Source organism: Apiospora phragmitis (assembly GCF_038363925.1).
Source record: "Apiospora phragmitis strain CBS 135458 chromosome Unknown utg000011l:1.0-3236445.0:1.0-3240683.0, whole genome shotgun sequence".
In the NCBI taxonomy this organism is placed as follows: domain Eukaryota; kingdom Fungi; phylum Ascomycota; class Sordariomycetes; order Amphisphaeriales; family Apiosporaceae; genus Apiospora; species Apiospora phragmitis.
Genome location: NW_027117411.1, coordinates 2,645,715 through 2,670,207, shown reverse-complemented (window position 1 = coordinate 2,670,207; position 24,493 = coordinate 2,645,715). Strand labels below are relative to the sequence as shown.

Here is a 24,493-nt window from a genome sequence, read left to right as displayed (position 1 = left end):
GCGTGACGGTATGCTAACTAGAACAACAAAGCAGTGGTACCGAGCCGTTCGTGACGACAAGCACCATGGTGAACAACCAGACACTGGGCCGCTGCTCTGCCTGGAAATGGTCTCAAGCCTACAATTCCCGAAGGGGATCGGTTAATAGGCGTTGTCACAACACAAGTTCCTCCCCGAACCCCATGACAGTTACATGATTCCACACCTTGACCATTGCCCTGACATGCTCCATAGAGCACTCAAGTTCGTTCGCTTGATTTCTTCATCCGAGATATAAGTATTCTGCTGCTCGTTTCCGTTGCTCGATTGACCTTCGGATTCCGATTGGGAATTCTCGTTTGGGCTTTTGCGCGTTCGTTGGCTCCGTCTCGATCGAAGAGATAATTGTTTGTTGATTGGATAATTGATCAGGTGAGGAGTCCTTCCCGAAAAGGGGGGAGGTGTAGGGAACCATACCACGCTCGTCACAACGAGCCACTAGATAAACGGACAGTTCTCCACCGCTCGTTAGAGCTGATAGACCATGCTTCTCTCGTATCACAATTCTCACCTATTGGTGCTCGATACCTGGTAGCATCTCCAAACAGCCTTCTCAGTGTTGGATTTCGATATTCGGCATTAAATACGTCTAAGCAGAATTTTGATGGGTGTCAGAACCTTCTAGGGCAATTCGGCAAAAGAAACCAGGGTCAAGGATATGCATAACCCTCTTGTGAAAGGTGAGTATTTCATCATTCAACCTGCACGTTATCTATCCATTGTCACCATCCAGTACATCAACTCATGCTTCATCCTCGAAACCACCAAACTTTTGTTGCCTTGCACTTCTGCTGCGAGTTGGTCACCATTACGCTATACCTGTCCATACTGTCTCCAGTTGCCTGGTTGTATATGGATACGATAAGGTGAGGTTTCCCTGCTAGGTTGTTGCTGCTTGGGATGAGACAAGGGAGCGCTTGTGACAGAACTGATTGACAAGTATGGTATATAGACCAGTTTTCTGATATAATGGAAACCGATGTATCTAAAAAATGAGACGATTACAGTATGACTGCTCTTGGCCGTCTTCTAGTTTGCTGTGTACTACACAAATAAATACTATCCCGGTCAACCCTAGACGCCCCCATGTCAATGCAACTCTAACCCCAGGCTTTAACATGCATGGATCTAACATACCCTGCTGTGGCGTCCACGTGACCGTCTCAAGATCCCAAGAGCGGGGGATGGTTCGACACAGACGTTGTTCGTTCTACTTCACCTCCTTCCAAGAAGACGTATAGATGATGTAACGCTCTTCCTCCTTTCTCAACCGGGCTGCGATATATCACACGATTAGTGTTCATCTAGCATCTTCATTCAGGCGCACACACGTACCCAAGTGCTTACTTAACTCAGTAATTATGGAGGGTGCACTGCAATGCACCATCTGCGGCAGCGCGTCCGCCAAGTACTGCAGCGACTGCCGCTCCGCGGTGTACTGCTCGCCGGAATGCCAGCAAACCGACTGGGCGGACACACAAGTACCTCTGCAGCGGCTTCCGCGAATGCTATGCCGCCCGTCCGTCACCGTCGCACTACCTGGTCCTCTACTTCCCCATGGCCAAGAACCCCGGCTGCAAGCCCGAGCTCCGCTGGCTCTACACCAAGGAGATCCAACGAGGCTACTTCGAGCCCCAGCTGGCCCCGCTCCTCGAGGTCCCGGGCGGGAACCAATGGCTCGGCCGCGGCATCCAGATCGTCCGGGGCAACGTCCTGCGGGGCCGGCCCAAGTTCCCGGACTCGCTCAATATCCGGTACGTGACCGAGTACGACGGCGACGACAACGTGAAAGTCAATGAGACGCTGCACCGGGGGGGGGAGGGGGGGCGGTGCCTCTGCTTGGACGGTCTAGGCGAGACCCTCTGGAAGGGCCCCGTCGTGGCCTACATGAAGGCCGGCGACGACTTCGACGCCGCCAAGATGGCCGACATGACCCTCACGGCGTACCGCGACGCCATCGACTACCTGGCCTACTTCCGCGAGACCGTCGGCAGCATGATCGACCCGATTGGTGGTGGCGCCGGCAACGACCATTACGGAAAGCTCGTCATGGCCGGCAGGTCCGGGAAGGTCAAGGCGTGCGGATCAACTGCCTCGGCGACCAACAACAACAGGCGGCCCGGCAGGAATTCGTCCAGGTCGACGTCCCCAAGGCGTACCCCCTCTTCACCCTCGAGGGCGACGATCCGCTCGAGATCTCCGAGTGCCTCGGCGAGTCCTGGGCCGCTGGCGCGACGGAGACGCCGACGGGAGCGCGCGGAACCCGAACGTCAGCATGCTGATGCTTCAGATCTCCGCGCGCTACATAAACGACGACCAGTGGGCGTTCCCTGCCGGCGCATCGCCAGAAGTGGTGCAAGGGCAGCGTCCTCCTCGTGGACCGCGCGAAGCGGGACCTGGATGTGCGCAAGGTACGGGCGGCGTGTCGGCTGCTCGAGGAGCGCGTCATGCCCTTGCTTGCGAGCAGGGTGGAGGTCGACCACCAGAAGGTTCTGGATGCTTTGACGGAGGAGGTGTTGGAGGAATACATGTAGGAGGAGTGTTATGATGACGAGCAGAGCGTGCATATTGTCGAAATCCTGCTTGGTTAAGCATGAATCGGATTACTTATACTGTTGGTATAACAAACTCCGTATTTACCTAGGGACCATTAACGCCAAGTCGGGCACGAAGAGAAACTTCCTCAACGATGGCTTGGAGAAACAGAAAAGGAAAGAAAGGAATAACTACGGACTTGTCCTCCGGCATATTATTACTGTACTCACTTCGGTATTCCAGAATTGGGTTACACAGCCACCATGTAATTTCTCGCGGGCACTTGCCGTGTGTGTGTATATATCACTGTATCCCCTTGAGCGCGAAATACCGACAAAGAACAGTAGAGACAGCCCCAGGTTTAATCAAATTTCCAGATATTTCCAGACAGGGAGAGTTCACGTCGTCGCTCACATACAACTCAGTCAAGTCATAGTACATACGCAAGTATCGAAAGAGCTCCCACTCTTATTGCAGTATTCGCGCTCGAGGAGATGGGGGGGGGGAGGGGGGCTGGGGGAACAGTCAGCCCATCTCCTCCGTATCCTTCATGGCATACGACAGTAGTTGAGCGGCCATCAATTCTTTCTAAGAGGACAACAAAGGCTTGTGCATTCGTCTCTCACTATCAGAGTCTGCCCCAGTAGTGACTGCTTGCTGCTCGTCAGGCTCACCAGCAGGGATAGCGGCTCCTCGAGACAGCAACTACCTACTTGATGAAAACATTGAATCAACCGGATGATCTAACAGCCATTTGATTGCAAAAATAAGTCGGTCTATATTCGTTTGTGGTGTATCTCATAAATTTTACTTCGTAACCGATCCATCCACCCAACACAAATTAGCCCCCATTCTCTGCGCTCCTCTCTCTTTTTTCCTTCCTATTTCTTAATTACCCTTTTTGACCGCCTTGCCTTGCTCTCTTTGTCTTATGTAGCTCAGCTCAGCTCAGCTCAACCAGCCGCCATACTGCCCGAGCCCTTCTTTCCGGACCCCCTCCATCTCGCCCTTGACGTCGAGCAGGCGCACCAGGCCGCCGTGCTCCTTGCCCCAGCCCTTGACGAACTCCTTGATCCGGCCCTCGGTCTCGGCGTCGTCCCGCACCAGCAGCGCGAGCGCGTCGAAGCCGCCGGCGCCCGGCACCACTCCGTTGTAGACACCGTCGACCTCGGCCACCAGCGCGTCGAGCAACGCCGTCTGCATCTCGGGCTCAATGGGGACGCCGCTCTCCGTGCCCATGGCGCGGATCAGCTCGCGGATGCCGTCGACGGCGGCCTTGATCTCGTCCTTGCGGTCCTCGGCCAGGATCTTGCCGAGCGCCTCGTTCTTGGCCTGCAGCATGTCCCAGAGCTGCTTGGACTCCTCGGGCTTCGCGGCCTTCCACGCCAGCACCTGCTTCACCATGCCGACGGTCTGGGAGCCGCAGTCGACGTCGCACATGCGGATGGCCAGGCCCCGGGGCACGCTGACGCCGTCCTTGGCGACCTCGGTGTCCCAGGCCGTCTGGCTGGTGACGAGGTCGACGACGGCGGGCGCAAAGCCAGCCGCGCCGGGCTCCGGCATGTTCTTCAGGATGGAGGGGCTGAAGCGCCGGTAGCGGCAGCTGCCGTAGACGGCGGCGGCGACGTCGAAGCCGGAGCCGACCTTTCCCTGGGCGGCGCAGTGGGCGGCCTGGGCGAGGTTGTGCAGGATGCGCTTGCCCTCCTGGCTGTCGATGTCGAACAGCTCGGCGGGCAGGTAATGGGTCAGCAGCGAGGCGGTCAGGGAGGTGACGAGGGCGGCGGAGGAGCCCAGGCCGGTCTTGTTGGCGTCCTTGAGGGGCGTGGGGAACTTGGAGAAGCGGGTGGGGTTCTTCTCGGTGTTGGGGATGGTGTGCGGTTGCGAGTAGTAGTCGTTGTCCGCCAGGACGGTGAGGTGGACGGGTTCCAGGCTGAAGGCGGAGCGGTGCCGCGACGGCGACACCGAGGCAATGTAGGTGAGAGCATAGGTGAGGGTGGTCTCGACAAATGGGTTGGGGTTTATGGAAGAGCCGCTGAAGACGGAGGATGAGCATGCGACGAGGCATCAGTTGGGGCAAGGTGTGTAACCACGATGAAGGCGTGTAACCACGATGCATGGCATGTTGCGACACAGAACAAGTGATTGAGGCCCAAGGCCCAATTGGGGATTAGGCAGTGAGGGGACAATGACGGGACGTTGGTGCGAAGGTAAACAACAGGAGGCGGGGTAGCAGTCAAGGTAGAGATCAGATATGGAGAAGACATGGTAGGAAGGGGTATCGGAAGAGAAGTCGTGATCAAACGAGAGCAGCTACAAAGAACAGAAACAACTTACACGTAGAGCTGGGTGACCTTGATGCCGCCGCCGTCCTGGGTCAGGTGGTAGCCGTAGCGCCATTGGCTGTCCTGGAACTGCGGGCTAGTGACGACGATCTCCTGGAGCTGGACGCCGGCGCTGGTGCTGATCTCGCGGGCGACGACGCTGATGCGGGCGCTCAGGCCGAAGACCAGGGAGCTGTAGTCCCGGTCGAGCACCAGGTAGCCGCCGGCCAGGAGGACCTTGCCGGGGGCGGAGACGGCGGTGTGTGTGGGCGCCATGTCTTTTTGTTTTGGATTGGAGGGGGATTGGTTTTTTCTGATGAGGTGATCGATCAATGGTGACAGGCCTCCGAATAAAGGGCTTGGGTCGGCGGATGTCGATCAGGGGACGGAGAGGGAGCGAGAAGAGGAAATGACCGAAGACCGAGACAAGAAGGAGGCGGTGGTGCAATTTGACTGGCGATGACTGGCGAACCTGCTGTCTTTCTCTCCTGACGCCTGCAGGGGAAATGCGGGGAAAACTCGGTGCCTCCCGAGTCCGACTCACCTAAAAGTCGCCCTCTAATTATTTGTGGACCGTTTGTCTCCCCCAGGCTTTCCCACTCGGGGTTTTTCGTCCATAGTAAGCAGTGTAAGCAGTGTAAGCAACACCGCTAATACCGCTAACCACTAACCTACTGCAACGTCTCCTCGGGGTCATCGCTAATAAAGCCGCTGCAAATGACACCATGAAGATATCACCGCTCCTATACAGCAAAGAAAGATGGGATGGTTTGGATTCGGACACCGAAACAAGTCATGTAATGCAAACAATCGCCATTCGTCATTCGTCCACGCCCAGAAACCTTGTTGGTTGTGTGCAGTGCATACATGACCCATCATTGGTCGGTTACGAATATAGATAGTCCCGAGCTCGGTGGTGACATGTCATTAGTGCATCAGGGATACACGGCCTTAAGTTTTACCTCTTGACCACGGACCACTCGGGGGCGGGAAATTCCGTTGCGGTTTTAATAGGGGCTGGCTATCATCTAGAAGCTGTGATACTGTAGGAGCCATGTGAAGAATTCAGGATTTCGTTATACCGAAATATCTTACTTGAATTGAATTGCTAGAAAGCAAGCTGATATTCGAGCAGGCCATAGATAAAACCAGATGCAGATCCTAAAAGTTCATGTCTGTATCAGCACTGCTTGGCTTCATCAGGAAGCAGCCAAGAAGGAGGTAACGATGATGGAGAAGTGTAGGAGCAAAGTACCACGGGAGCCGATGATGGCAACCAAAGATAGACAGACTACTTGAAGTTGAGAAGTTTGATTGTGTCTCTAATTAATAGCCCTTATAAACAGGTATACCGATGTCATGATAGCAGACTGTTGGCTGCTAATATAAGCCCTGGACAACTAAATTACTATGTTACGGTTTATCTCGTCTTTAAAGAAACATCAAATCATAGGGCCAGAGGACAGTAGCGGTATGTCAGGAAGGTCGGAAGTTAATATTTCCCCTGAATTATCTGCATTCCTCGCCAAGCAGATATTATTCTGCAAGTGCAGAAATCGAACCCCCTTGCATGAGAAGAACGATATATTGATCATTATTGGCTAAGAGAAACCCATACCAGACCCTTTACTCTGCTGTCCGGGTACTACTCCCATCCCCCTTCCGCTTTGTTTATTAGTGGTGTCCCTCAAGCGAAGGACCCGCCCTCTCACGAAGACCCAGCAGCAACAGCCACAAACCCATTCCGAAGCATGCCGCAAAAGCTCTCGAACAAGCCAAAGTCGCGCCCCTGCAGCCACCGAACCACGGCCGCCACCTCCTGCACCGGCGCCCCCTCCGTGCTCTGCTTGCCCCTCGTCTGTATCGAGACGGAGAACCCGAACGAACACTCCGCCGATTCCTTCTTGGTCCTAATTCTATCAACAACAATGGGCCCGTCCTCCTTATTCATATTCTTCTCCCCCTCTCCGTCTTTGCCTTTTCCAGGCACGGTTGTGGTCGCCCTCCTCTTCTGCCGCCGGTACGCCCGCCCCACACGTTCCCATCCGTAAACCCGACGCCCCGGAGCCGTTCCTCATCCAGACTCCACGCGACCAAGTCCAGCCCATCCGTGACGTCCTCGAGCTGCGTCCAGAACGTGTTCTCGAGCTGGCTCGCCGCGGCGGCCGTCCGGACCGTCCTCGACGCGACCGTCATCTCCGTCACCGGGGGAAGCAGGCTCTTGCCACCACTACCATCGGTAAGCAGGGAAGAAACACCACCCCCGCGGCACGCCCTGCCCGCCGGCCGCCGCGCCCCGAAGCTCCAACCGACGGCCCAGCGCCGCGTCTTGTGCCCCTGCACGAACTGCGCAACAGCATAATTGTCGATCCCCTTGGCGCGGAGCCGGTCCACGACCGCGCCCAGGCTCGACTGCTTGCCCAGCATGGCCGTGTACCACTGCACGCGCTCGCGCAGGACCAGGGACTCGTCCAGCAGCCGCTGGAGGAAGCCCAGTTCACCGCCCTCACACACCATCTCGTGCGGCGCGCCCGTGCAGGCGCTGGCCGGCGGCAGCGCCTTCTGGGCCGCGAGCTGCTGCAGCTCCGCCTCGGACTCGTAGAAGGGTGGGTTCGTCATGACGAAGTCGATCTGTTGCGTATCCGATTCATCCAGCGGGATGAGCGCTGCGCTGCTGTCATCGCGCTCGACGACGCGGATCCGGGCCTCGAGGCCGTTGAGCGCCACGTTCCGCCGCGCGCAAGCCAGCGACTTGGCGTCGATGTCGGTCGCGACGAACGACCACGCCGGCCGCTGCGCGCAGCCGAGCAGCGGGTAGATGGCGCTGGCGCCGGTCCCGACGTCCACGCCCGTGACCTGTCGCTCCGGCTCGTACGCTTCCACATAGGTAGGAGACGAGGTGTCGAGGAGGCTCTTGAGCCACAGGATGTAGTTGTGCCTATTGGGGACCTGCGGAACAATCAGTCAATTAGTAACGCAGCGCATAATGATGATGACTGGAGATTCGCGTCCGCAATCTCGGGAAAACCCACCGGAGGACACAATCGATCGTCGGTCAGCTCGATCTGCAAGCTAAAATCACGTTTCAGCAGCGTCTTGGTGAGCTGCATTATCGCCGCCGGGTCTGTGAAGTCAAGATGCTTCCCCGCCGTTAAGCTGTTCACAAGAAGGTATTGTTAGTTGGGATGTCCATGGAGAAAACACCGTTCTGGCAAAATGACAACCGAAAACCGCTTACAGAGCACCGAAATCCCCATCCTCTTTCCCCAAACCTCGAAGTCCAATTCCGATGCGTACAGCCTCTCATAGTACCCATCGTCCCGCGGAGCCTTCTTCGTCGACGGTGTCGCACTCCCCTTGTCACCGTCCACATCGCGAGCCGCCATGGGTGGTCCTGCAGCTGTTGCCATGCTGTGGTCATCATCGCCAAGTTGCGCGGGATTAACCCTCGTCTCGATCCCCGCCCAGCGCGCAGCGGCAAGACGTTGCGACGGCGTCAACCGTGGCGCATTGCCGTCATGCTTCCGTTTGAGTCCCCGAGCAGCAGAGGGATCATTGCCCGATGATGCCATTGCTTTCCCAGTCCTGCAGAGGTCACCACGTTGACTGTTTAACCCGCGATGTGATGTGATGTGCTGTATGTCTTGTTGATGATTCCCTTTGCCGTTGGTTGCATGCCAGAGTTGGTAGAGCCTGGCCTTAGTCTTCTTCAATCATGCTGTCGCGACCCACAAACCATGCGACTTTATTGCCTGAACCCAAGAGAGAGTAAAACCGAGCGACGAGATTTCATGCTGAAAGCAGATTGGATGAATTTGGAAGGTTACCTAGGTAGGTTGCAGCGATTCTTAGTGCTTGCTGCTGCCGAACAAGTTACACAGAAGCATGGGTGGATTGGTATCACGTGACAATCAATTATTGGTGACAGCCATCATCGATCTAGATTCCACGGGACAGGGGCTGTTATACCACAAGTACAATCTTCCGTACTACTAGAATAAGCGAAACATGGCTGTTTTACCTGATCTCATTCCGGTGTCCGGGTAGCCAGTCTGGCTAGTGATGGGATAATTGACATGAAATGGGATACCTGGTAATATGAGAGCTGGCTAGTAATATTAAATCACGTAATCTCGTTTAGACATAATAGTTGTGTTTTCGTTCTTCTATTAAATAGAATGACATGTAGGAAACATGGTCTCAATCCTGCTCCGACTGCCATTGCTGAAGAGAAGCAACGGGGGTATCATGTTAGAAACCCCTCGAATAATCAAAGCAATGCAAACAACACACTTTAAATACCGTAGTAGTACAAATGCCGGATAAACGCCTCTCCCTATGGGACCATGCAAGTCGGGACTGTTACTGCTAGTCCGCCTGGAATTCAAATCTCCTAGGGCCAACCTGGGGGCTCCTTTCAAAACGCCATCGACTCCGTGACCGTATATGTACAGTCAAGCATTTGTGCCATCTATGTCGTTGGGATCTGTGCAATCTACGTCGGTATCAGTACGAGAGATTCGGCTTGTGGGTTGCATCTTGAAAAGAAACGACACACAAAAGGCATCGACGGGGGAGATCATACACCACCGCCCATAAAGGCTGCCAGGTCATCCAACTCCAGTAGCTGCCGCTCAAACGCTCCGCAGAGCTCGGCTGCTGTCATGTCGTTGCCCGGTTCCGGCGCTTCGGCGTTCTGGCCGCCCTCCGCCGACGACGGCGCCTTAGGCGACTCGACCTTGGGCTGGGGTGGCGCAACGGGTTGCGGGCTGCCGCCGTTCGCCGACGCAGCAGCGTTCTCGGCTGATCCGCCGTTGATCGTAGTGAAGCCGGAGCGTCGAGGCTCGCTGGTCGAGTCCATCGGCTCGGGTTGGTCCCGCGGCGCAGAGCCCGGTCGCTCGTAGTCCATGGCCTCCGGTTTATCGTCAGGTTGGCTGGTGACGTCGTCCTTGACCGAACCGGGGGCTGCCGGAACTCCGGTCGGCTGAGCAGCAGGGACGCCGCCGTTTCGAAGGACCTTAGCCATAACGGAGAGGTGTCGGAACCACGGGATGGCAAGTGTCCATGACTCAGCACCGTCCATCAGGAAGTGCATCGAATCCCGAACCAGCTGCTCTGCCGTCTCGTTGACATCAAGCGGCGTCAGGCCCTTCAAACTGAACCAGGCAACTGTAGAAGCCGACGTGAAACAAGCAAACAGCATGACCAGAGGGAAGCAGGTCAACGTGTTCTTCTCGCCGTTCAACTCCAGGGCATTAAGCAGCGAGATGATACTATGGCAAGCTGCGAAAACCCGATCAACAGTCTGAGCATGAGCGTGGGGGAGCATGCCTTGGCGCCAAGTCTCTTGGTTGAAACCCTCCATGGTCACAACCTGGAGAAGACGACGCCGGTTCACCATGATGGTGGCGCAGTGCAGAAGCGAGTGCAGCAATGCGAAAGTGAAGCCACTGCCCATGGTGATATGCAAGCTGATGTGGTTGGGCTTGTCCATGAAGTGCATGGGAAGTGCTTGGCGCACAGCTTCGATTTCGTTCTCCAGGGTCTGGCACTGCTGTTCCGAGAAGGTCTCGACGGTGACCGTCGTGAGCATTTCGATGACGTTGCGCCATGCCTGGGTGGCGAGGACAATGTGTCCAAACTCGCCAACATCACCCAAGGGCATCGGGGTATCGGGCATGCCGCGGGGGGCCGTACCGCCGAGGGTACGGACGTAGACGGGAGTGCCGAAGTTGAAGCTCATATCCGGACAGGGAGTGCGACATCTTTGATGTCGTGCGCGGACAGCGCCGGGTGCCGGCCGGGGCTGCTAGTAAGGAAGCAGTCCAGAATGTAGATCAGCCACATGGTTCGACGGAAGGATTCCTCCCGGATGAACTGGTCAGCTTCCGGGCGGCTGCGGTGGGAGTCGATGATGCGATACATCTGGGCCATGCGAGCAGCCTGGCCTAGGTAGTAGATGTAGGCGCGAACGGCATTCCGGCTGCCCCACTCATGGATGATCAGAAGACACAAGGCTTGGATGTCGGCCAGGCCGGGGTTGTCAAGATTCTGCATGATAAGACTGATGGTTTTGACGGCGAAGTGCTCGGCAGCAGCCATCGGGCCGCCATTGCCGCCATATCGTCGTGCGAGCACCGGCGAGCTCCTGTGGGTAGGGGTAATGTCAGCATCGAATCACGCTGATGAGATGCTTGCCGTGTCGTAAGACCGACAAGTGCCGATGGCTTATTGCGGAAGGGGGTAAAAAAAGGGACGGGATTAGATTGTGGCAGGTGGCTTGGCGAAAAGGCGAATGACCAGGGTTGGCTGGCATCGCCGGAATAGGGTCGATTGACCAGGCAGAATGAATGGAGACAGCAGGTCCGGATTGTAGGGGGGAGGAGGGAGCGCGAGATGGAGGAGATTGGGAGTCAGTCAACTTACCGAGCTGCCGTGGTCAGGAGACCGTTGAGGATACTGGCATCCAGGGTGCCGCTCTTCAACTTCTGGAGGAAGGAGGGTTTGTGGAATGCTACACAAGCCGGTAGCATCTTGTTGATGACTCGCTCACACTCGAGGAGAAGGTCTGGCGTCAGCCTGTAAGGAGTTCAGAGCGTCAGTGCATCGTGATTGGCTTATGGTGGGACAAGGAGGTAAAAACGGCTTGGCGCGAGTCACAGGCCTGGGCCTGGTGGGGGGGCACAAGGACAACCCGAGGCGAGGCAGCCCGGCATTGCAGCCACGCCAAACTTGGGGGCGCGCCGCTTTTGGGGCCTTGAAACCCCCGAAGACGTGACGTGACGTAGAAAATCAAAGTCAAAGCCCGGCGACTTGCGAAAGCCAACGAAACAGGGGGAAAAAAGGACAGAGAAGCAACGAGAACAAACACAATTAAAAATGGATTCAAATCAATGAAATGATAGAATCCGGTACAAGATGCGCGAAACGACACGAAAATTAAAACAGATAGCGAGCATGCATGTAGAAAAAAGTGACTTACTTCTCGCCCGTAGGCCGGGTGGGTTGCGTGGTCAGAGGCGCGGCAGGCGTAGGCTGGCCCTCATTTGCGGAGGCAGAGACGCTGCGCTCGCCGCCAGGCAGACTCTCTCGGGGTCGACTGACGGTGACGCGAGCTGGCGACTGTCCATGGTGATGGGCCATGCTCTCCGAGGGGAGATAGCATTCGTGCATGCCCTTGGCGCAGTTCTTGCAAGGAGCGCGACCATTCTCATACACGCACTTGGTCTTGCCCTTTCGGCACCGTACTTTTCGGTTGGACGCGACAGATTAGTGACCGGTCGCCGGTAGTTGGATAAAAAGTGTAGGAAAAAGAAGATCAATATACATACCACAGGCGCCGCCAGCCCGAAGACTGGTACCACGAGCCACGCTCGACATGGTGATGTGAGAGGTCTGGCGGATGCGATTCCTAGTAGGAGTGGTAGGCAAGGCGCGCGACACGCCAGCGATCTCCAAGCCAACTAGGGTCACGGCAGGAATGGGAATGAGGAAAACAAATCAAAGATTGAGATGGAGGAGCTCAATCCGTAACAGAATTCACGAGACCGGAGTCGAACCGGAATGTCAGTTGAGAAGTTGTTGATGATGGAAAAGCCGAGACGGTGCTGGTTCGGTGCGCCGGAAGAGAAGCAGGGAAATTTTGTGTGCGAGTCGGTCGGGAGTGGAGGTTTTTTTTTGCCTTTGGAGGAATGGACTTGGGAGAGGGGGTGGATGAAAGGTAAAATTGAGAAGGAAAGATCGGTCGGGGGACAGGCAGGGAGATGTGGAACGCTTGGACACCCTAAACTTCAAGTGAACACTTGACGAAGGAGACCGACCGGCACTCGACAGACGCTGAATGCTGCCTGTATTTCCAGGCGGACACACACACACGGGGCCTTAGGTTAGAAAGCGAGGACAAAGAAAATAAACCAACAACCAGGCCAGGCCGAACCAAACAGCTGGAGAAGGAAGGGGCCTAGGAGGCCTAGGAGGTCTCAGGAGATCAGCCCCGGCTCTACGCCTTCCTGCAAATGCCTGGGACTCCAACGGCGGCGTCTCGGGTCTTGCGGCGGGCTCCACGGCTTTCCCAGCTTTTTAGGGGGGATGGTATTAACGGGGGGTCAGAGCTGGGTTGGCTGGGCTGGGCTATGTGGGCTTGGGCTTTTTCTTCTTCTCTATGTAATACCTCCTAAGCCTGGGCCAACTGCAGCGCAGCAGCAGTGTCGTAGCAGCAGCAGCAGCAGCAGTACTCCGTCCCTCCGTGATGTGATACTACACCACGGGCGGGCTACGTCTATCAATTCTCCTTGTTCTCTTGCACACCGTCCATGCACCCGCACCTCCCAATCTAACTATCCATGGATCGGAAGAGATATGTAACCAGTCCTGTTGGACAATTGTCCGTCTCCGACTGCGATTTCAGTGTCTATCGCCAATACTCCAGGCAATGAAAAGACGACCATCCGGGACCGAAACAAAATGGGGAGTCGAGGAATTGATTGAAATGAGAAATAAAATGGGGCGTTGCGGTATCGACTGAGCCAAGACTCCAGGCGCGCCAGAAAGGGAGGGAGGGCGAAACTCTGCTGAGAAGTGGAAGTGGACGTGGAAGTGAAAGGCGGGCACGGGCGGATCGGGGGTTGAAAGCCTGCCGGGGGTGTTTCGCCCAAGAGAACAATACTCATCAGTCAGACAGTCTATTTCTAGAAACAGCTGGACCGACCACCATCAATCAGCTGGCTTCCTCCATTCGCTCTTCTTTTCCTTCAGCAACGGCCGCTCTCGTATTCTTCTGCTCCATGAACTTCAATCTCCAAGCGACCATCTACTTGTGGCCGTCTATGAGCGAATATCTGTGTGTAAGCCGGGAGAAGGATTGAGGTTGCATTCGGTACGGAGAGAGCGAGGGGCGCACTTTCCGGCTGGCATAAAGTATAAATACTTCGTAGCTTCCACCGTGAATTCCCACCCACTATGGGCCGATGCGACGAAACAAAACGCAGTTGACAGCAATCAATCGTGATGACTACATGTGATAGCATATAAACTGTAGTGATTGCTTGGTGTTCATGATTGCCATTATATATCTGGATGGCAATATTGCTACGGCATGCCATCAAACAAGGGCGGAAGAGACCATTTGTCTCTCTTAAAGCTGCGGCGTCTCCTGTCTGACTCTTCCCGATCGATTTAGGCTTTGGAGGTAAGGCTGGATAACAAAGGGAGCACCCACAGTGTGAGATTATATACTCTGGTAGGTTAGTCAGTCGGTCGCAAACCTTCGGCAAGCGCTGCTCACAGTCTAAATCCTCCCGGGTCTATCCAAACGCTGTATTGTACTGTAGTACTACATGTAGTCAAGCCCAGGTTCGTTCCGAATAAGTCGGATCAGCAACTGCTTCCTGCCCGGTCGCCCGGCTGCAGAGTGAGCCACGAGCGATCCTGGCGGGTGTGCTACGTACCTACCGATCGAGTTGCTGGAAGCGCAGCGAGCAGGCAAGCAAGCGACTTAACCGCTTGAATGGATAGAATAGTTGGGGGTTGGAGGAGGTCATGGACCGGCGTCACTCACTTGTCAGGGAGTCTGTTCGGAGGGCCTAGACCTCACATCAAGGTACCGGACCAATCAGCCATGCCCGATTTGGCCCAGCTGAGGTCCGGACGAAGCATAGGTGGCAACAATGATTGGCGAGAGGCGAAAGTACCGATTTCCGGCTTCACACGCCCAGCACGCGATGCGACGGCCGCCTCAATCGCGTGGAACTGTCGCATCACAGACAGTCACTCGAGGCTGTACGTACGCGCATCTATGTATCTCGCGTGCTGCTTTCTACTTTCTGTGCGCCAATATGGCCACCCGGATGAGTTAGGACTTAATTTGACGCGCAAACGACCTCGTCTTTGGGGTGTGTGATGGCTGACGCTGGGCGGTCCCCGGGGCGTGCCTTGCATCAATGTCCGTCTACCTAGGTCATAAGATCCACCCTATTGCTGTTCTGTCCGCCAAGAATGGTCGGTCGGACCGGGTCTGGCATCTGAGAATCGCGAGAAGAAAAAGAAACTAACTATTATGCGGCGATAGGCTGCTGGATACGACTATCTGGTAGAGGCAAGTTACTCCCTTTAAATTGCCGCTTGCTACCGCACTTTATCATTATTCCTCTCGATTGATCAAAGGGGCGGGAGCTCGCCGCTTTTTGTTTGGGGGTGAGTGCAGTGGTAGTCGCAGAGGCTTTCGCAAGCCCCAAGCTCCAGGAATGGAGACACCGGAAGCCCTTGTACTCCAGCACCCGGAAACACTGGCAAGGGAAAAGAAAGCTGCCGCCCGTCTCAGCTTGGCATAGGCTGCGCGGGCAACGCACTACACGTAGGCGCCTCAGCCCCCGCGACCGAACACACCACTGTTAGTTGTTGCTTTGCTGGTCTCTGTCTGTATCATGCGTCCCAAGCCCGGCCGACCGAGTAAATGGACTCGCGACCGGATCCCTTTTCTCGCTCTCCCAAGATACATGGTGATGGTGAAGAGTTCTGATGATTGCAATGAGACTGCCCCTGCCGATGATCCGGCAACTATTGTCGGTGTTATTTAAATAAAACTGGGACGGCTTTGCAGTGTTCCGGAAACGGCCCAGGGCAAAGTAAAAACCCCCAAAATTGCCCTCAGCAACTCTCCAGCTCGGACAGAAAAGGTTCGGGATTGCATTCTCAAGTCTGCAAAGTGTCGCAGAAGAACAGGTGGATCGCATCGGAACCTGGTGGAGCCGCCATGCGATATTTTTTCTATTTATCTCTTCTAATTCTTCTAAATTCTTTTTAATGTTCTCGTTATCTCCCTGGACGGCCGGGGAGACACGCACCAGCACCAGCGAGTAACCCCCCAGAGGTACTACCCAATTTAGAGCAAGGCTTCATGCATCCATCGGCTCCATGCCACCCACCCCTATCCAGCCAATGGTCCAGCCGTTCGGTTGATCATTTCATTCGGATCTCATTTATACGAATCTCATCCCCCATTCTCGTTTTCACCCCAAGCCGGCCAGCCGGCGCTCACACAACATCGGTGATTTGTTGATGAATGATGGCATAGCATTATCCCCAATTTCCAGCTTCGCGAGGGAGGCCCTTCCGGTTTCTCCTCGAGTATCATGGAGTATCATGGCGCGGGCATCGCGTGTTGGTCTCCCCACAAGCCACCAGTCAGATGGGCGCATCTGGTTTAAATTAAATGGGGATGGGTCGGGCAAGCTCCGTGTCAAATACGTCCGTGATCATCCGTAAAACAAGCACCCAGCGACCCCATGTCGTTTGCCGGTTTCCGCCACCCGTTGTAGGTAGAGTAGTAGGAGAAAGTGACGGCACTTTTTCGTGATCAATGCCCTGGGGATCGGCATATGAGGGAGGAGTGTTCGCGCATCTCTTCCCGAATCCATTCTCGACATCAATTCCGCCCCGTTTCCCGCGACGAATCGCTGGTCAGACAGACACGTGCGCCATTCCCACTCGGCAGCCTGATAATTGGGTCTCCGGCACCTTTTGCCCTAAAGCTGCCAGCCATGACAAGCCGAGAATCCGTGGGGGAGTCGGCCGTCTTACGGTTTTACTTATTATGTCATGCTGCTCAGGAAAAAGTAAGTACTTGTCGTCGTAGCCCAGCCACGCGCTAGCTTGACACCATTCCCGGTTTCCTGCCAATTGTCGGCCGGTCGAGTTTCGGCGTGCACTGGCGCCGATGGTGTCATCTATCCGCATGTTTTCACTGCAAACTACTTGCTACAAGTATCCATCCATTTATTCGCACGCCGCGGGTTCGAGATAGACTGAAGAAGCAGAGAGAAGGGTGAAAAAAGAAAAGAAAAGGAGAGGACGAAGCAATGCTTCGGATCGGCAGCCGACACTAAGCCGCAGACAAAGTTAGGACAGAAACAAGGGGGTGGGTGGTGGTGCTGACTTCAGATTGAGTGAAAACGAACGGTGTCTGTTGTCCGCTGCACCCGCCCGAACTTCGAAGTAGTAGAACGCAGCAGCCCTGTCCTTTTCGAGTTTGGCTCCGGAGAGCACGCGCACAAAGGACGATACCCCATTCCAGATTCAGCCATCAAACACCATCCATTCACTACCTGCCTGCCGCTTCTCCCTCTCTCCTTCTTGTACAGGCGGCGTCATTCAATGTAACCCCCCTTTTTCGTTGTCTTCTCAGGATTGCCGGTGTACACCAAATTCCAATAGACTGGTCCGGGGGGCATAGACGCGACTCACCCACACCGGAACGGCTTTGACAGTGCCGGTAATCACACGAAAATGGCCGAGTGATGGGGACCTACTGAGCAGGCCTGACGGGGTCTGACCTTTTCCTCTCCACAAGCCAACGGGATATCTATTGTCGCCGGATGAAGTTCGTAACCGGCCGTGAAGTAAATTGACCAGCGGGTTCATCAAAAGACACAGGTGTGGAAGTAGCCGTGCCCCGACTGGCGAAGTAAGCGCTGCGACAAACCACGGACACCCGGAAAAAAAGAGGCTTAGGGCGAAAATAGCAACACACACTGCCCGCCTGCCACGAGGAGGTCATACACAACTGCGCATGCGGTGCGATGCCTCCTTGCCCTTTTCCAATCGGCGGCAAAGGGAATCCTACCTTGCCTAAAAATATACGACTTCTGTATGGCTCAATCAGCTGACACGCGACGACGGCAGGACGACGACGACGACAACGACGCACTTTGTTGATTCCCATCCTCCGTAAGTCCCGGCTTCTTGGGTGCCTCCACTCGAGGGAATTACGGACTCGACCCCTCCTCGGAGTCGTTGGCTGGCGAAATGAGCTCCGGTTTTTTCCTTCGTGTGTCATCTCATCTCATCTCGGATACCAGGACCAGTACAGATTAGCTATGTAGATTACTTCATACCAATCGGTATGTCCGTAATGGACGTCATACTCGATCAAAAGAAAAGAGCATGCACATTCAGCACCTGACACGATGGGTTGAATACATAACCACCTACAAGTACAGATAGTTTAGCTGTATCCCAGCCTTTTGCGATCGACGGTTTTGTTCCAAGAACACACGGGGAGGGACGGGGGGGAGGGGGGGGAGGGGAGGAGGGTGGTTACGCGAACAACCATCTCGCAGACATACGTATCCCCCCATCCATCCATCCCCGTCTCATTCGCTAGTCAATCCGACATGGGGTGAGGACGGCGAGGAAAGGGAGCAAACGGACGGGACCCTCGGACTGGGAGTGTGAGAATGTGCCCGTGCTTTTTGGGGGTTAGTTGTCTTCTTGTTGGACGACAAACATGACCGACCGACCAGTGGCAGCGACCCCACACTTTTTCTCTCGCGCTGCTACCCTGTAGTTGGATGACTTGGGTCTAATTGAAAGCCCGTCGCAACTCATCAAACGAGAGCCGAAACCAACCCTTCAAGCTCCCGTAGCCAGTCGCAAGCTGGTCCGGGGAAAGACGACTGTGCTGACCGTGCCATGTGTACAGTACAGTAAGTACATAGACCCGAAGGATCGACGCGCTCCAAATATGTTTGGAGGATGACCGTGTGCGCATTGCGAGAACTGTTTGATCCGTATCTATCTGAAACATGTCTGTCTGTCCTGTCCGGCCTTCTTGGATGCTGCCAGCAACATCCACGAATTGGATTGACGACAATCCCATTGCCGTCGTCCACCCCCCGTCCCGACACCCGCGTAGATGATCAGCCCATTTAGTTCGTGCTGGTGGCTGTTTAGGGCAAATGAGTGGGCTGATGGTCTGTCTCTCCCTCCCTTTCCGTTGAAGCAGAGATTTTCCTCTCTCGCGAGTCTGTCCGGTCGCGAAAGCCCCGGTGCCGGGAATTTGGCCCGGCAATACTGCCAACGATACTCCACTTCACTCAAGCACTCTTTCCAATCTTCTGTCGAGTTTTCCCCCTCACGGCCAGTCCGCATCACCTCACTGCTACACACAGCATTTTTCTTCACCGCTTCCAGATAACGGTCTTTGATCCCCGATGGACCGCCATCATTGCGATCGGAACTTGCCATCCACCCACCCCCCTGGCAAACGGACGAGGAGGGAAGAAGAAGCAAAGAAAACACGCAGCCAGCGCAACCCCGGCAAATGGACATGAAGAGGTGTGTGCATGTACTTGGCTTCCGCAAATTGCGGTAAGTCAGAGTTGAAATGATCCCGATTGGGCCGATGATTGCACACGGGCTTCGACCATCCCCTGGGCAGCCAAGCAGCGTAGCGTAGCAACTGAGCGACAACCCTTAAGCTGATACATACATCCTACTACTACGCATGGGGAAAATCCCGACGTGATATGAAGGAACCCACGATGATTGCATGGGCACCATTATCATGTTTATGCTTATCGGAGGGCAATCCCTTTACTCGTTCAGTTCTAGTTCACCATTATTGAGGCAGGTTTCCAAGGTAGCCAAGCCCGAGACAGATCTGATCCCGAAGCGGTGAAATCCCGAAGTTCCTTCCCTTAGCCGTACTCACGCACTCGGCTCCGTTCATTGCGCTCTGGCTTCCCCGACGTACTTATTCGAGCAAAGAGCTTGCCAAAATTAGACATGTCACGGCATGGCTTGTGGTGTTCTTCATAGATCCCAACTACATGTACTTTGCGTACGTGTCTCAAGGTAGTCAGTCACTTGTTGGTTCTCTCGCGAACCCATCGCGGATGGCTTTGGTGAGCAGCCAAGTGGAAGTACGCCAAATTGGTGCATATCCAATTGACGCGACGACGAACCAAGGATGTTTTACCTTGCTGCAATTGACCCCCTATGTCGGCGCAAACAAAGACACTGCTTGCAAGACCAGAACACGAACGTGACTTCTCACCTATATTGGCACAGAGTATGTATAGATAGATAGCGGTGCAATCCCATTGGAGTTGAATGAAATCAAATGCAGTTGCTAAGGTTACAATAGTTGCAGAAGAGAGGCGCAGTGTGTAACCGACGAGTGACTCAACGCCGCTAGCTGTCCTACCGCCCAAAACCCAGCCAGTACCACCTCCTTCGCCACAGCGCCTAGCTGACACAACACCTAACTCAGGCAAGATCAGGACGTCCTGTCCCCTTTTCAGTAGTAAGCCTATAACTAACTATCCTGTCTCTTCATCTCCACGAGTGAGATGCTCGAATAAGGGGCCTCCGTTCGCGAGACTTTCCCCCTCAATGGCTGCTTGCATCTTGGCGTTACTAGCCTCATTGAATGTGAAAGGTATGACCTGAGTCGGCAACGGGTGGTTGCCTGGAATGACGACTGCAGCCCAGGCACCAGGTTTAAGATCCTACATCTCTAGATGCCATCAAATATATATCTCCTAGAACGATTTCCTTCCGTCTCTCTCTTTCATACCATGTAATACTAGATACACACGCTTCGGTCCTAAGCAAACACCCCAACCCAACAAGCAACTCGTCCAGCTTTACAATGGATGTGACACACAAGCAGGAGTATCGCATTCGCGAGCTCGAGACCCGGTCTGTGACCTTGTTTCCTGGTCGCGCTCAAGTACACCGTCAGATCAAGGATGTTCCCCTCAAGGTATGTTCAAGCATCATTCCCCACGAGTCTACGCAAGCCCAGCTAACACACCCGGAAGACCGGAGAAAACCAAATCACCATCGTCGGCTTGACGCCGACGGTAGACCAGGACTCCATCAAGGTGGAAGGAACGGGCTCGGCCATCATCACCGACATGGCCGTAGAGCTGCTGCCCAACCGGGAAATCTTCGAGGACGTCTATCCCGAATATGACGACGACGCTGATGACAACTCTGATGATGATCCGGACGGCGCCTCCGAGCCCGAGGGCGAGGACGAGGAAGAGCGCGCCCACGCGGCGCTGGGCGACATCCGCGAAAAGATCCGCCTCGCCGAGGACGACGAGAAGCGCGCCAGCGAGCTCGTCGACAGCGCGAAGCGGCGCCTCGCCCTCCTGGACGGCCACGGGCAGCTCATGACGAGCAGCCGGGCCAACGCGCCGAAGATCGACACGGGCCTCGCCACATACCGGGCCGAGCGCGAGAAGATCTTCGCCGACCACTGCGACGGCCGCGCCCGGCACCGCCAGGCCCAGGAGGAGCTCCAGCGGCTGCGGAAGGAGCGAGACCGCCGGGCGCGGCAGTACCGGCGCGAGACGGCCAGGGCCGACAAGCTGAAGCGGCGGGAGGCCAGGTCGAGGCAGAAGGAGCAGCAAAAGGCGGTGCGGAAGCAGCAGGAGGTTCGCAGGGAACAGGCGCGCGTCCGGAGGGAGCGCGAGGCCTTCTGGCCTAAGAAGGTCTACAGCATCCGCATCACGCTGGACGCCAACGCCTTCACGCCCGGCTCGTCGCGCCGCAACTCCATCACGAGCGATATCGAGGCCGCCTCCTCTTCCCCGAAGGCCCCGGAGAAGAGCGGCAGCGGCAGCGACGTTTTCCCCGGCAGCACGTGCGACCTGTCCATCAGCTACGTCACGACCGACGCGCACTGGGCGCCGGCCTACGACCTGGCGCTCTCGACGACCGCCAACACGGGCCACGTCTGCTTCGACGCCCAGCTGACCAACCGGACGTCCGAGACCTGGGCCAACTGCCGTATCACCCTGTCGACGCCGCAGGCCGACTTCTCGGGGCTCCACGACACGCTCCCGACCCTGGTGCCCTGGCGCGTGCGGCTGACCGGCCGGGCCCATGGCGGCGGCGGCGGCTACTACTCGAGCAACGACATCATGCTCTCCCGCGACGAGCAGTGGCACCGGACCGCCTGGGCCGACAAGCAGACGGGGCGCGGCGGCGCACAGCAGCCGCGCTCCGAGCTGTTCGGGATGGTGAAGGCGAAACCACCGAGGATGGGGATGGCACGATTCCGCATGGCCGCCGCCGACGCCGCAGTGGAAGAGGAGTGTGAGGAGAGCGACAAGGATATGGGGTTCGGTCATTTTGATAACGACCCCATGCAAAGTCATGCTGTGCAACATTCCCTGCCAGCAGCCGCGGGCCCTGGACGCATTCCAGGCGCCGGTACCCCACAGGCGCCACCGCCGCCGCCAGCCGCCCTCACCAACGCCAACGTGGAGCTTAGTCGGAGCATTCAGCACGCCCGCGCAGCCAGGAGGAGCTTCTTCCCCCGCGCCGCCAGCATGATCATGCCGAACATGATGAGCAGCAGCAGCAGCAGCCCCGCCGGCGGGGCCCCCAACAACATGCTGCCGCAGCCGTTCACTTCCTCTAGGTCCTACCTGGTGGAGGCGGAGGAGGGGAGCAGCAGACCCTCACCGACGAGCCGCCGCCGCCGGCCGCCGAGCTGGCCTTCCAGGAGTCGACGTTCGAGGAGACGGGCTTCACGACGACGTACGACCTGCCCGGCCTCAAGACGCTGGCGCCGGGGTCGACGGCGTCCAAGCAGCGCGTGGCCCGCCTGTCGTTTGCCGACGTCGCCTTCAGCCACACCGTCGTCGCCAAGTACAAGCCCGTCGCCTACCTGCAGGCCAAGGTGCGCAACGGCAACAAGCTGACGCTCCTGCCCGGCGCCGCGGGCCTCACCCTCGACGGCAGCTTCCTCGGCCGCACCGACATGCCGCGCTGCAGCCCGGGCGATTCGTTCACGCTCAGCCTCGGCGTCGACCCGGCCATTAAAGTCGCGTACCCCAAGCCCGACGTGCGGCGCTCGCAGTCGGGCGTCTTCAACAAGGAGGACAGTGCCGTGTACAGCCGGACTATCTCCCTGTCCAACACGCGCTCTGGCACTTCGCAGCAGCAACAGCAGCAGAAGCAACCGCTCCCCGCCCGCATCACCGTCCTGGACCAAGTCCCCGTCAGCGAGGACGAGCGGCTGCGCGTCGAGGTCCTGCAGCCGCGCGGCCTGGCCCTGGCGGGTGCCGCCGGCGTGCCCGCGGGCGCGCCCGGGCGCGAGGGCAAGGAAGAAAAGGACTGGGGCAAGGCCGTCGCGTCGCTCAAGAAGGGCGGCGAGGTCTCGTGGGACATCACGCTCCACGCGGGCCGCATGGTCAAGCTGGAGCTCGAGTACCAGTGCGCCTTCCCGACGGGCGACCATGCGGTCAACGTTTAGGGTAGGGGTTCCGCCCTCCCCTCTTCAGGCGTGGGCGCGGAATCTGACGGGTTCTTGTTGTTGAGGAGGAGCTAGTTGGGTATGATGATGTCTGTCTGATATGATGTCATGTAGGAACGTTCGGTATGGGAAAAGGGGTTATGGAATGAATGAGGACACCTTTTTTGAGGCCGGCCTTGGCGTAAGAGCTTGTCCGTAGGCATGAGCCCAGCTATCAGCTGGTAGATAGCTCCTAATGAATATGAATGAAGCATGCCAAAGTAATGAGAAATACTCGGACCTGACTCCAGCCCTGCCTATGTGCAGCACTCTCTCTCTGTGTTTCTTCTCATCTTGACCATCCTACATCCGTCCCTGCATGCAAAGAGGTCAGATCAATCACCATCAGGGGCAAGTAGGCATGTAAGTCAATATTAAGTATGTTAGCCAGATAGGTAAAAATACACGCCTCCCCTCGTCTAATGCATGAACAAGCCCCATCATCTAGGTGTGTAAATGGCGCTCGCCTAGGTGCAAAACTCGACGATATCAAAAGCGGCCGCGACCGCCTCATCCACCGAAGCCGAAGCCGCCACTACCGCCTCATCGGACCTGAACACCATCAAAGTCAGCATCGTGCGCATGTATGGTTTTTTGCGTATCCCCTTTTCCTCAATCAACAGACAGACACCCCTGTCAAAGAACAAAAGAAAAAAAGAAAAGAAAGAAGAACTCACTGATCACCCCTTGCAAAGCCGCCTGGGTAATCTCGAGCCCCGCCTCGGTGATGTCGCGCGCGTCGGCGGGGGTCGTCTCGCCGCTGAAGACGGCGACGGCGATGGAGTTGATGGCGTTGGCGGCCTGGTTGATCCCCGCGTTGGCCGTTTGCTTGGTCTCGGCGTCGGCGATGTTGTTGGTGTTGGTCCGGGTCTCCTGCAGGCCGGTCACGATGCGGACGCGCGCCGTGTTGCACTCGAAGCTGTCGCCGTTGACTTGGCGGGGGGGCGGCAGACGACAATAAGGAGGGGCCTGTGGGTTTAGGGATAGAGGTGGTGTGTTAGTAAGTAGCTGGTGTTCACTTTGGAAATGCTGTATTGGGCGAGGCATATATCAATGTACATGTATGTATAGACTCATGTGTTGGGGGTACACATTCAGGCCATGTCGGTGATGGGTGGTAGGTATTGGGGTTTTACTCACGGGCTTCGGTCAAGGTGGTGATGGCGGCGGCCAAGAGGAAGAGGATCTGCTGGACGTGCATCCTGATAATAATTGGAGTTTTCCTTTTCTATACGAGAGATATTGGGGATTATATTCTAGGATACCGGATCACGAACGAGATTGATTGATAAGATGTGATGAAAGCTGGGGTAGGCAGTGCGCAGTGCTGTTGCTGGAAGGTGGTCGAGGACCCGACCAGGACAGCGACCAGGCTCATCTTATGTACGTATGTCTTCCCCTGGATCCAAGAAGCTGCTCTTGCGATAGAATACCGCATGGCTGTGTAGCAGCATATGAAGTTGACCCAAGATCTGAGGTCGATCTGGATCGACAACTGGGGACGGGA

General features: G+C 56.2%; 6 protein-coding genes across 6 annotated transcripts; 2 read left to right on the top strand and 4 right to left on the bottom strand.

Annotated features, from left to right (window-relative positions):
* Nucleotides 1-1,400: 1,400 nt before the first annotated feature.
* PG994_013586 (uncharacterized protein) lies at nt 1,401-2,573 on the top strand (the record flags this gene model as incomplete). The annotated part of the gene is given in 4 exon segments (XM_066864995.1): nt 1,401-1,472; nt 1,522-2,085; nt 2,100-2,308; nt 2,360-2,573. The coding sequence occupies 4 exon segments, from the start codon at nt 1,401-1,403 to the stop codon at nt 2,571-2,573; spliced, it is 1,059 nt and encodes a 352-aa protein (XP_066709956.1).
* Nucleotides 2,574-3,522: 949 nt separating this feature from the next.
* On the bottom strand, nt 3,523-5,171 carry PG994_013585 (uncharacterized protein; the record flags this gene model as incomplete). Its single annotated transcript, XM_066864994.1, has 2 exons — nt 3,523-4,606; nt 4,909-5,171. The coding sequence occupies 2 exons, from the start codon at nt 5,169-5,171 to the stop codon at nt 3,523-3,525; spliced, it is 1,347 nt and encodes a 448-aa protein (XP_066709955.1).
* A 1,432-nt stretch (nt 5,172-6,603) lies between these two features.
* Nucleotides 6,604-8,467, bottom strand: PG994_013584 (uncharacterized protein; the record flags this gene model as incomplete). The annotated part of the gene is made up of 4 exons (XM_066864993.1): nt 6,604-6,906; nt 6,933-7,844; nt 7,928-8,051; nt 8,100-8,467. The coding sequence occupies 4 exons, from the start codon at nt 8,465-8,467 to the stop codon at nt 6,604-6,606; spliced, it is 1,707 nt and encodes a 568-aa protein (XP_066709954.1).
* Nucleotides 8,468-9,474: 1,007 nt separating this feature from the next.
* Nucleotides 9,475-12,275, bottom strand: PG994_013583 (uncharacterized protein; the record flags this gene model as incomplete). Its single annotated transcript, XM_066864992.1, has 5 exons — nt 9,475-10,633; nt 10,681-11,043; nt 11,322-11,474; nt 11,878-12,142; nt 12,227-12,275. 5 exons carry the CDS (start codon nt 12,273-12,275, stop codon nt 9,475-9,477), a joined length of 1,989 nt encoding a protein of 662 aa, XP_066709953.1.
* An 8,050-nt stretch (nt 12,276-20,325) lies between these two features.
* Nucleotides 20,326-22,947, top strand: PG994_013582 (uncharacterized protein; the record flags this gene model as incomplete). The annotated part of the gene is made up of 3 exons (XM_066864991.1): nt 20,326-20,439; nt 20,498-21,949; nt 22,111-22,947. The coding sequence occupies 3 exons, from the start codon at nt 20,326-20,328 to the stop codon at nt 22,945-22,947; spliced, it is 2,403 nt and encodes an 800-aa protein (XP_066709952.1).
* Nucleotides 22,948-23,602: 655 nt separating this feature from the next.
* Nucleotides 23,603-24,187, bottom strand: PG994_013581 (uncharacterized protein; the record flags this gene model as incomplete). The annotated part of the gene is made up of 3 exons (XM_066864990.1): nt 23,603-23,619; nt 23,664-23,918; nt 24,127-24,187. 3 exons carry the CDS (start codon nt 24,185-24,187, stop codon nt 23,603-23,605), a joined length of 333 nt encoding a protein of 110 aa, XP_066709951.1.
* Between the last annotated feature and the right edge of the window lie 306 nt (nt 24,188-24,493).